The 13,255-nt window shown below is 31.3% G+C and overlaps 1 protein-coding gene across 7 annotated transcripts in view; it reads left to right on the forward strand.

The window, feature by feature from the left end:
- The window catches only part of PMCA (plasma membrane calcium-transporting ATPase 3), a 215,126-nt gene that overhangs the window by 185,244 nt on the left and 16,627 nt on the right, over positions 1-13,255 (forward strand). For all 7 annotated transcript variants that reach the window (XM_087151226.1, XM_087151224.1, XM_087151225.1 and 4 more), the window contains exons 12-16: positions 1,744-2,011; positions 5,138-5,317; positions 8,487-8,681; positions 11,541-11,732; positions 12,918-13,131. In XM_087151226.1, coding sequence (XP_087007352.1) covers positions 1,744-2,011; positions 5,138-5,317; positions 8,487-8,681; positions 11,541-11,732; positions 12,918-13,131 — 1,049 coding nt within the window. The remainder of the gene's footprint in view (positions 1-1,743; positions 2,012-5,137; positions 5,318-8,486; positions 8,682-11,540; positions 11,733-12,917; positions 13,132-13,255) is intronic.

Consider the following 13,255-nt stretch of genomic DNA (forward strand, 5'->3'; position numbering starts at 1 on the left):
CACCTAAGAGCCCAAGGTCAAGAAAACTGAGATGGGCACAGTAGGCCATGGCCCTCTATGGGCTGTCACCCCACTGAGTTTAGTTAGTCACTTTACTACACGGGGAGTCTTCGGCCGGCGGGGTTCGAACACTCAGACATGGGCCCAGCTCTATACCGAACAGGCTATCCCGGCCCCGCAATAACCTTTACCAGAATCTATCTCCAAGTTTTATCGCTTACTGTTCGGTTAAGATTAATGAGATTGATGAATTTAGATTGATGTTTTGGAAAGTTATATCCCCTTTACAGTTGTGACCAGTTATTTCTTAACTCTCAGTTCTTTTCTATATTATTACGTGACTATCAAGCTATATTTGTAACAAGAAGATGCATTCTTATATAACACCTCTCTTTAATATTAAATGCCCAATAATTCAGAAAATATGCTAAATATAATTACAAGTATACCAATTACCATATGCGAAATACAGTTAATGAATCGCAGTTTTGTTCCTATCACACATCCTTGTACTTCATAAAATGTAGAAAGATAATCGTATTTAATATCTTGATTTCAATTAATAGCAAAAAATTAACTTGTAATATGCAAACCTGAAACCAATTTCATAGCTCTTAAAATTAATGAGGCTTAATTAGCACGTTACTAAACAAACCTTAAGGAACGAATAAAACATTAAAAAAATGCTGCGAAAATTAAATGATTTGATATAGCCATTACCATAAAAATAATTGCTTCAAGTTTTAAGCGAAAAAAAATATTAACCTTAAGAAGGAAGATCAAATAAATTTCGCTACCTAATTCAGAATTTAGTTAGATTGATTTACGATTCTACGTAATATTTTCTAAGTTGTAGTAGTAATTGTGGGATTATTGAGAAAGTAATTGAACATTTCTAATCATAAACTTTAAACCTTCACTTTATTCCAGTGTGATATGATCCTATTTAAGCTAGTGTCATTTGAAAATTGTTCAATACGTTTTTAAAATAATTTTATAAGAGAGTAGAAGGGAAATATAGTCTGATCAAGCTGTTAGTGATACACGTGACTTCAGAATGTGCTGCTAAAATTTTCTTTTTTTAAAAGGATTGTTGAAGCTAAGTGATATAATTTTTTGCTATTTGATTAACCTACAACTGTCTTTAAATTGCAGATTCATTGTAGGTTTAATTGTAGGTAAATCTTTAAAATGTAGATATTGTCTTTGATGTATGTTTAAAATTCCAAATTATGTTGTTTGAATACTAGACCACAATTTATGTTATTTCTTTTAATAATCCAAAGTGACAATGGAGATTTTTGGTCAAAAAAGCAATGTGATTTTTTATGTAATCTGAAACGCAATGAAACGTGGATTACACATTTTAAATGTTTAAATTGAGAATTGAAGTTGTAATAAAGATGATAAGATGGTGTATATAAGCTTTTCAAAGAGCAATGTCAATTCATTTCATGGCATTTTGTCGATGAAGAATCGTTATTTACTTAATTCTGTCGATGAAGAATCGTTATTTACTTAAATTACTTAAAACAATATGTAATACCGAAGAATCATTACTTTTGCTTATATTATTTAAATATACATTTTTGGTTTGCGTATATAGCCACTATACTAAATTTAATTAATGGTGTTATCTGAAGTACTTTTAGACAGATTTACAACGATTGCAGCAATTATTTAAAAAAAATTAAACAGATTTTTATACAATTTATTAAATTTAAACACATTTTTTAATTTCAGGTGTACATTTATCTTTGGCGCTAATGGTCAGTTGGAAAGGTTCTCGTCTGCTGACGCGGATCGGCTGGTAACAAATGTGATCGAACCGATGGCTTGCTATGGTTTGCGCACTATCGGCATCGCCTATAAAGACTTTGTCTGCAGCGATGAAGCTCATATTAATCAAGAGAAATGCAATGGTGAACCAAATTGGGACGATGAACAGTTCATTGTCCAAAATTTAACTGCAGTTTGTATAGTGGGAATCGAAGATCCTGTAAGGCCGGAGGTAAATAGCTAACTATCAACTGTCCTCTCTCTGTGTATATATATATATATATATATATATTATTTGTGCTTTACAACTTTTGCTTTGCTTAATGATTTATGTTTTCGTTTTCAATTTTCTTGTTGCTCCTCACACTATTGTATTGATATGTTTTGCTTCGGCTATATTAATACAGTATTAGAAAGCACTATTCTTTTCGGATATAATCGTGTGAGCTGATGACGAGATTATATCTTTTCCCTATTTTATTTTATTTTCCATTTTTGTTTAAATTTTAAATTTCTTCAAATTGTATGTATGTATTTGTAGCTTATGTGCAGAAAACAAAACCTATTATTTTCTTAATTTTTTTGCTAACCGTTGTTATGGTATATACAACAAAGAGCCATTACATTATGACTACCCTCCATCTATAACTATGGGCTCACCCAGGTTTTCATGGTTTCTCGCCCAGGAGCAATGTTTTCATGGGACACATTAGGACCCGTAATCCTCACAGAACAATCCCTGACGTCTGTAAGCTACTTGAACATAGTTGCAGACCAGGTTCACCCATTCATGGCAACAATTTTTCCTGCGGGGGATGGTGCTTACCAACAGGATAATGCACCATGTCATAAGGGTCGAATCGTCGAGGAACATTCCAGTGACTTTCAAGTCATGTCTTGGCCCCCAAATTCACCTGACCTTAATCCAATAGAGCATTTGTGGTCCTACTTGGAAAACCAAATTCGTGCTGCCGGTCGTAGCAGTTTTGAGGGCTAAAGGTGGTCCTACATGTTATTAGCAGGATGATCATAATGTAATGTCTCTTCGGTGTGTGTATATATATATATATATATATATATATATATATATATATATATATATATATATATATATATATATATATATATATATATATATATATATATATATATATATATATATATAAAGATAGATAGATATAGAAAATATATTATATAAGATATTATACATTTTTTTGCACAAATATATTAATAAATCTAATACGTCACATGCCAGACATACGTCATGGAATCACTTAAAAAATATTGAATAATTAATTTTAAAAATTTACATCATAGATCTTTTTTTGTTTTACAGTATCTTAGTCTATATCATTGCGCAATTCATTCATTAATAAAAGATATGACTTTTAAGCATGTTAAACATTCAGCAAGTAGTGTAAAGAATTTTAAGCGTTTAAAATTTTCGTTTTCGTAAAGTATTTAACAATTTTAAAGATTAGTTGTTTTTACAGTACATTGTTTTATTTTTAATTTTGTAGATCATAGATAAATAATTATTTCTTTTAATGTGTCAGATTGTTTATTTTCGAAAGAAGCATGTAAAATCGTAAAATGTATCATACCTTTTAGATTTTTCTAACTCTGTGGTCTAGCTAAAAACACAATTCAAGCTCTTGGACAAATGCTTTCTTAAAATTATCGATAACATTGATTCAAATTATATTTATCATAATCACCCACATAGAATAATTGGTGGGAGATGTGGTCCTGTGGTCATACAGTTGGTGTCCTGTGCCTTAATATATCTTCCTTAGGATTACTTTTTCTTTGCATCTTTAATAACCTAAATATAGTGAGCCGCGGTGGTTTTGTAATGGAGCAATCACTTCAGATTTTTCAAATCCCAGCGATAGTTGTCTGATTCGAATTATGCTTCTGGCTCGACTGGACCTGAGTGATACCTCAAACTATCCTCATTGGACGAAACAGTAGGAACATAAATTAGAATCCCTTTGCCATCTAGCTAATCGAGGGGCATTTTAGAGGTTTTTCTTTCCATATGTAACGCAAATGCGGTTCAGTTCCATCAAAAAGGTCTCCACAAAAGTTAGTTTGACCCAAAGTTTGTTCAAGAAGTTTTCTTGTCTCCTGGGTTGGGTTCACAAATTACAAGGGTACGGAGTTGAACATGAATTACCGTAAACCCAAAAATTGTTCGGTATATTCAATGTCGATTATAAAATTAAAAAAAAATTTATGGAAAATACTGCAGAAGTATTTAAACAATCACTTTTTAACGCAAAAATCTTACTAAAACATTTGCATTATGATACACAATGCAACATTCGTTTTATAACAAATAATTTAACAATTGGATTCTGATTAAAAAAAAGCAATAACAGCAATGTAACGAATAATGTACCAATTTTATTTCAACAATAATAATGTAAGGGGTAATGAAGCAATTTTAACCCAACACATTGCAACAAATGTAGCAATTTGTATACAACAATTGCAGTGTATTAAAATCGCAAAATAAAAATAATGTAGAATCGTTAATACAAGTATTGTTTTGTAACAAGCAATGCAAAAATTTTAATGTAACAATCACTTTGTGACAAACAGTGTAACAATCTTAGGGCAACATTTGCTTTATTACTAAAAATGCAGCAATCTCTTAGTAACAACGATGAAGCAATTTTAATACAAGTAACAAGTTAACAATTTTAATGCTAATAACAAATAATGCAGCAGTGCTAATGCGACAACAGCAATGTAACGAATAATGTACCAATTTTATTTCAACAATAATAATGCAAGGGGTAATGAAGCAATCTTAATCCAACACATTGTAACAAATGTAGCAATTTTTATACAACAATTGCAGTGTATTAAAATCGCAAAATAAAAATAATGTAGAATCGTTAATACAAGTATTGTTCTGTAACAAGCAATGCAAAAATTTTAATGTAACAATCACTTTATGACAAACAACCTTAAGGCAACATTTGCTTTATTACTAAAAAAGCAACAATCTCTTAGTAACAACGATGAAGCAATTTTAATACTACACGCTAGTAACAAATAATGTAGCAGTGCTAATGTGACAATCACAATTTTAAGAAACTATGCAGAATTTTTACTACATCATTTACATTATAGAAAGCAGATTTTAATGCAGCAAGCAATATAACAATCTTAATGCAATCTACTTTAACTAACATAATAGCAATACAACAATCACATTATAACAAAAATTTTAATGCAAGAATTGTGTCAAAAATATTAATGCTAATGATTGCAAATAAATCGATGTATATTTTTTGTCACACTATAGATCTCGAAAAATATGTTGACGCTATAAAAAATTCTTTAGGTACCGGAAGCCATCAAACAATGTCAAAAAGCGGGTATTACTGTTCGAATGGTGACGGGTGATAACATCAATACTGCCCGATCCATTAGCCAAAAATGCGGCATCATCAGGCCACAGGATGACTTCCTTGTTTTAGAAGGAAAAGAATTCAACGCTAGAATACGAGATGCCAACGGAGAAGTATGTCTATCTTTACTTTGTTAAAAAAATAATGTTAATAAATTATGTTATGCTTATAATGCAAAAATTTACTCCAAATAATAGTTGCGCACTGTTAAAAATTTCTGGGAAAAAATGGTTAAATAACAATTTATTGAATGGTTATTTCACCATATTTAATTAAAACAGTCAAATAACCATGAATAAAATGGTAATCAAACTGTTAAGTTTGAGAATAATTGTTTATTAACTGCTTTCACCTAGTACGGTTAAACAACCAGAATTTTATCGCACGAACTAGAACCACCTAATAAAGCTACTTAGTTCTTTGCAACTGCGTACATGTCACAGCCGAGCGGGCTTATCTGTCAATATCATGACCGGTAGAACTGGAGTTCGAATCCTAGTGTTGACACCACAATATTTCCTCTTTTCTCTTCAACACACGAAGAATTTCTAGTGTCCGTCACTCACCAATGCCCATTACCTTACGAGAGACCGAGCTCCTATGTCTTGCTAAATAGTTTTTTTTTTCTTTACATTTTTGAAAAATGCTAGTTGTAAATTATTAAAAAACCGTATAGTCTTGTATTCATGGTTTTATTACCATACGTTTTGCAAATGGTTTCAAAACCATAAAGGAAAAAAAATATTCTTTACCGTAGACATTACGGTTAATCGGATGGACAGACAGCTACCAGTTATTTTACCATAATTTTAGAATGAAAATTTTAACAGTGTGCGTTTACTCCAAATCCAATTTATTCCAACGAAAGAAGTTAAGAACGTTCTTCGTAATACGAAAATGATTCGCACTATAGATAACTTTATTTTATATTACATGTGCGTTTCTCTGCTTTTTAATCACTTGTACTGTAAAAATTCCGGATCAAATTACTGTAAAAAGTACGGGCTTCTGAATGCAGCATCCGTCAAAGCCCTTGTACCGTAAAGCTTTATACAATAACTTTTAGAGTAATATATATTTAATTTCTATAATTTTACAGTAATCAATGACCAATAATTTTACAGTAATTATTACTGTAATAATTACAATACATCGGGCTTTTCGTTTCGTAAAATTTTACCGTAAAAAATGCTTATACCCTGAGTGCCAATTTTTACTATAATTTGATCCAGATTTTTTAACAGAGTGCTTTTAAAGAAACTCATGATGAAATAAAAAATATTGCATGCTTTAAGAAATGTCAAAGAAAAGAAATCGCATTAAAAAAACCGTATTATAAAAATACTTGTAACGTGTACTGTGAAACCATAATTTCGTTGAAATTAGTTACAATCTTGAAACAAGTTGAGCAATATTGGTCATTTTGAACTTAATTACTCGATATTGAGCATTAATTTGAAATGCAACCATGTTTCATTTAATACCTTATTGCAGCGAATTACTGTTTGAGGTACCGGTATTACGGTTTAACTTAGATACAAATTTTCTTAGGGTTAAATGATAACGTATTTTTTGCGATTGACATATAAACTATAAATACAAATAAATTTAGCTGTTTAAAATCAATAATGTCGTTGAAAATTAAACATGCACGAGAAATTTAAAATTTAAAAAAAAAAGAAAGTTGATAGTTGAAGATTAAAAATTTAAAAAAATAATTCAAAAGATGATTACAATATTACATATATTTTTTCAAACAGCAGAAAACCATGAGTTCGCGATTCTTTTGAAACAGGGATTATTATCTTGAAAGAACTAATCTTTCTGCATACTTCAGAGCTTATTTTGCTTTAATTAGAATAAACCGTTAACTGAACGCAAACGAATAACCGAACTTTTGACAATGAACACAATTTAAAAGTCATACTCACGAGTTTTCAGTCATGTAAATTAAAATATTTTAAAAACAAGGATGTACGATTATACTCTTTACGCTTTAATAGCTTGAACGTAATAGTTCATATAAAATCATTCATAAAAAATGACTTTGGAAATCACTTACTGTATCATCAAATTCCAGGAATCAAAGTTAGCTTTTCGATATTGTTAATGGTTGGGGATACAAGAAAAATTAACAGTTAGAACGAAAATTTACTTAGTTTACACTGTTATAAGGCATAAGAGATGCGTGACTGTAAGCGTTATTTGTAAATTTGAGTATCAACAAAACGTAGAAAGTAGTTTTGATCATACTACACTGCTTTTCACAGTTATATCAATTTTATAATTATTGCAATCGTGGGCAGTGAAGCCTCACGAGAACTACAACCACTGAGCGTCATAAAAATTCAAATGTATCCTCAGATTTATTTGTATTTGTGAATTTCATGGAAGAGTTTGATGGTAGGTCATAATTCGAAGCCTTATTCGTTCCTTTTAATTGAATAATGTCTCCTTGATCAAGTAACTTAAAAACTGTAGTTTCCCTTAAATCTCTAAATGCATTTTAAGCAAAAAAATTATATTTTTAAGAGAATCTCAGTTTTCAATCAATTCTGTTCAAACTGTGTAAAAAAGTTTCTTAATTTATTTTTAACCAGTAATGATTTATACCATTGCTTAGGACTCAAATAATTATTTTTTTTTTCATTTACCAGATATTTTTTGTTTGGGTTAAAGATATAAAGATATTTCCTTATCAAAATTTCATGAATTTCTTTTAAAATATCTTAAAATTGAGAGACATATTACTTCGTTAACATTTAGTAGCATAATATTTATTCAATTACAAAAAATAACCAAAAAATTTTTGATGATATCTTCTTTTCTAACATAGCAGCATATAATATTACTCATACATTTCAATGAAATTGCTTTAAAAAAGTCAATTTGATCATGAAAATACGGTTCCCAGTAAAACGCGGAAGCCAAGTCTCACTTTCAGTGGTCATTGAGCGGGTGGGTGGTTATTTTGATCAGCATGCAAATCGACCGAGGGTGCAGGGAGTCAGTCTTCGCTTAAGTGCTCAAACGTAAAATGCTTGACTACCAAAGGGGGGAAGCTATACCCTGTGTGGAGGATTAAAACTGCGATGGCATATCTTTGGTATATCCTCAGAGATGTTTTCGAGACTGACTCCAAGCCTTATGGTTGCACGTAAATAAGGAACTACCACTACTCTTCGAGATTATAACAATCGAAATAATATTGAAAAAGCCTTAATTTTATTAAATTCGTAAATATTTAGCATTGATAGGTAATTTTCTGTGTTTACTTTGCAGGTACAACAAAATCTATTAGATAAAGTGTGGCCTCGTCTTCGAGTCTTGGCTCGAAGTTCTCCAACTGATAAGTACACACTGGTGAAAGGTATTATTGACAGCAAACTTCACGCCAACAGGGAAGTTGTAGCAGTCACCGGTGATGGTACAAACGATGGACCTGCATTGAAAAAGGCGGATGTTGGGTTCGCTATGGTAAACAAAGACACTTTCATGTTTCAATATGTATAGCATTCCTCTTTATTTTAGTTTGAATGAAAACTACGTTGCAGTTTACAAATGGAAAAAAAAATTTCAACATCTCTAAATATTTCTTATGAGTCTAGTACAGGGATGGGCGAACTTTTTTGGTCGAGGGCAAAATATCGAGAAAAAAAAAGTTTGGTGGGCCGAGTAGATACTTCTTAAGAAAAAACCGTATACAAGTTTTAATTTAAATATTTATTGAAATTGCGATTTCATTTTTAAAAGTTCCTTATATTGAGGTTCGAAGTGAGATGTGCTTATTTTAAGAAACGAGGCTAAATGCTTGTCTGTTAGTCTACTTCTGAAGGGATTTTTTATAAGGTTTATAATTGAAAACACTTGTTCACATATATAAGATGAAGCAAGCATAGTCCTGATTTTCTGGGTTTCGCAATGACATGATATGTGTGCAATCTTTCCATACGCAATAGATAATGTTACAACTCGGGCCGGCAGAAAAATCTGCTCCTTCGAGCTTAAAATTTCGTGGTCTACCACATGTTAATATATTAGTTTCCATATGTGTGCTCCTCGAGAAAGACAAACGCTTGTTGGAGCCAATCTACGGCTATTCTATAAAGAACTTCGGCTTTCAACATTTTATATTGAAGCCATCCATGTTGTACTATTTCCATCAATTTATATTTTGTAGAACAAAAATAGGGAAAGTAAAAAGGTCATCAGTAGCTTTAAACATAGTAGACAAGAAAATGGATGTATAATGCATCTTGTTTATATTCACCACGGATCGGCAAGTTAAAATTCTATCCGCGGGCCGGATAAAACCTTCCGACGGGCCATAGTTGGCCCGCGGGCCGTAGTTTACCCATCCCTGGTCTAGTACTTAAAAAGTAACATGACAGAAGAAGGGTACCTAATGATAATCTGGAAATGCTTAAAATTTTAGGGTTAAAATGTGCCATGGTTGGCTGTTACTTTAAAAAACCAATGTTTAAGTAAGGGAGTTTTTAAAAGTAAAAATTTGTTTTGCAAGCAGCCTTTTAGATATTCACTATAAGATATTAGATATTCACTTAAAGTTGATGTTCTAAAATTCACTAAATGTCACTTTATAATTATTTCCATTAATTCAATCAAAGCTTTGCTGAATTTCTCATCATAGCTTTTTAAAAGTTAATCTAAATCAAAGAGTTTACTTTCTACTGCTTATTAAATAAGAATAATCCAGAAAATGTCCACCAGATACGCTGAAGAGCATAGTTATAAAAATCCTAGATTCATTTAAAGTTTATTCAAGCCGATTGACAATTTACAATCAAATTTATTAATAAATTGTTCAAAAGCATTAGAATTATTATTGCATTGTATGCTTGTTTTTTGAGATTAGAGTTTTTAACAAAATGCAAATTTATGAAAATTAATAAATAAAAAATGGATAATTACAATCAGTGCTTTCCCACATTGCCTTTGTCAATGATTTTGCGACTTTGTCAAGTATAGAATTCCCTATATTTATAAAAATTATCAATTAAATCTTAAAATTCTGAAAAGCATTCTACCATATAACTTGAAGATAGAATGAATTCATACCTTTCTTCGGCTGTTTATTTCCGTTGGTTACTTTCAAGTTGTATCGAGGGTGTCCCGTAGTTGAGCAATGCCTAGAAAATTCATAAAATGAAAAACGGAAGTCGATTGAAGTCTTACATTAGCTGCATTCTGCTGAAAAAAAACTAGATCATTTGTTTTTTCTCAACAGATGGCTCTGTTGACTGCTTAAGTCCTGAAACAATGATTTCAATATAAGCAATATTTCGTCACTTTGAAACTAAACCGTAGTAACTCAAAAAAATCGAAAAATTTGATATTTGGGTCATTTTGTGTCAGAAAAAATCATCCTTTTAGGAAACAACGTGTTATCTTCATAGTTCCATAAAATTAATTTAGAGAGCAGATAAATCATTATCGCATTGGCGTGATTCGCCATCTTAGTTTTAGGGAATAGTGTAGCAGTGTGCCAGTTGAACAAAACCTTGGAACGTCGCTTTGAAACTAAACAATAGTAACTCAAAAAAGCAAGTTTTTCAGGAGAGCGATTTTTTTCCTGCACTGTTGTATGTCAAAATTTGAATGAAATATGTAATATTCGGGAGGATATTTTGAAGAACATCGTTATATTTTGAAATAACTCTCCACTTTTAATAAAAGTTTTAGAGAAAAGTGTTGCAACTCAAAGTACCTTAACTTATTTCGAAATTACCACAAAATTAGAAAAGCTGCAAGAATCTGGCCTGGTTCATTGAAAAATGTAAAGAAACAGGGTTTTTTTAATGTAAACTATTTTGTAATAGTCGCCATAGCTTTGAGTCAACCTGCGGTGGAAGTTCCTGAAAAGTTAGAAATCGCTCTCCCGAGAAACTTGCTTTTTTTAGTTGCCACGGTTTAGTTTCAAAGCGACGACTTGCAGAACCAAAGTGGTACTTGCCAGAGAACAAAATTTGTAAGACGAATGTGCAAATTTTCAGTTGGATTTATGAGATATCCAGCATTGTATTCTTTTTGTATAATGTTGCATTTTTTTATCCGTCAATAGCGCCATCAGTTGAATGACTTAGTAATTTCAATTATTGGTGAGAATAAAAGTCCGCGTTTAATTAGTAAAACAATTAAGAAAACCAGGTTTTCTTCAATTGATTTCTTAAATTTTTTACTTGCTTTTAAGACAACCAGTGACTGTGTCCCCTGCCATTATGTATATTTTGTTGGGTTTTCTTTTTAAAAATGCACAAGGTTATTTATAAAATTTTTGATAGCTGAGCATTTAGCACTTTTGGCTGTTTTTTACAGGGTATTGCAGGAACAGATGTCGCCAAAGAAGCCTCCGATATCATTTTAACAGATGACAATTTTACAAGTATAGTTAAAGCTGTGATGTGGGGGAGGAATGTTTATGATAGTATAGCCAAATTTCTTCAATTTCAACTCACTGTCAATGTAGTCGCCGTCATCGTAGCCTTTGTGGGGGCATGTGCTATAGAAGTAAGATTTTCTTCTTATTAAAAATTTACATTTTTTGTTATTAAAAATTTCAATTCTGATAATTGACAAGAGAAATTTGCAATTAACTCATCATAGTAATCAGAGTGCAGGGTATAAATTACTGTTTTTAATATTAACCCTTTGCTTACGGTACTTAGTATGATGAAACCGGAGATTCCGGCTCACTTGTTGTACCAACCGAAAAGCAAAATATTTAATAGGTATTTTAAATAAGTAATGTAAGTTGGAAAACTCGAAGAATTTTTAAAATGGCAAATATTTCTTAATTTTTTATTATAAAAATAACAATATTATAAAAATAAACATAACTATAAGTTCCATTATTTCAGAACTTCTGAACTTAGATAACGAAAAATAATCAAATCCCTTAATTGCCATATGAAAAAAAATTTATGTATTTAGAGCCTTAGGACAAGTGCTGTAGAATTTGGTGTGGGAGCATATCACTTAAACCGAGTTAAGACAAATAATATGCGCAGTTTATAATTAAGCCAGTACTATAGATGTGGTACATCAAAACTGTAGTAATTTATTGAATAGGACTCATATCTTATCTAAATGCCATTAAAAATATGCTCACAGTTTCTGATAGCATTAAAAATATCATCGCGGTAAAAATCCTTTATTCTCTATTCAGAAATGTTAACTATTGAAAGAAGGAATATTTGAAAAATAAAACAATTATTACATTTTTGCAAGGATTTAAAAATATTGGATTAATACATATGCTCGATACATATGGATAATACATATGACGTTACTCAGTTAAATTTTCTAAGTAATTATTTGTTTCTAAGAAATCCATAGTGTTACAAAAGTTTTAACCCCTTCCTTCTCGCTCCCTTGAAAATGACGGGCTGAGGTTTCGCACTCTATTTCTCGCTCCCGTGAAATTTCCGGCTGGAGTGTTCAGGAATAAAGCGCCAATAAGAATAAAACTAATTCATTTAGGAAAACATTTTACTTCTCATTTTGCACACCAGATGGTAGCACCAGGATATTTTTAAGGTGATTGTAGATAGTTAGTTTATTTTAAACTAGATATCAGCACTAATCAAATATGTGTATTTGACAAAATATGCACTTTTATGACCGTTTTCTTGAAAATTAACCGATCGTTAAAGGGTTAAGGGTAAGACTAACTGACCTTTCTTTCTTTTACAGGACAGTCCACTGAAAGCAGTTCAAATGTTATGGGTAAATCTCATCATGGATACGTTAGCGTCTTTAGCGTTAGCGACAGAGATGCCTACCTCAGCCCTATTACTGAGGAAGCCTTATGGTCGAACGAAACCTCTCATTTCCAGAACCATGATGAAGAACATCATTGGGCATGCCATATATCAACTTATAATCGTTTTCACATTACTTTTCGTAGGTGAGGAGGTATTTCTAAAATTAAAAATTGTATTTGGTCTTTTCGATCATTTTGCATTCATTGAACTTGCTTATAACGAGCGTGAAGGAACCACAATATTTGCTCGTCAAACGGATTGCTTGCT

The sequence above is a fragment of the Parasteatoda tepidariorum genome, chromosome 9, assembly GCF_982258835.1.
Source record: "Parasteatoda tepidariorum strain Cologne lab strain chromosome 9, Ptep-v5.0, whole genome shotgun sequence".
NCBI classification, from domain to species: Eukaryota; Metazoa; Arthropoda; class Arachnida; order Araneae; family Theridiidae; genus Parasteatoda; species Parasteatoda tepidariorum.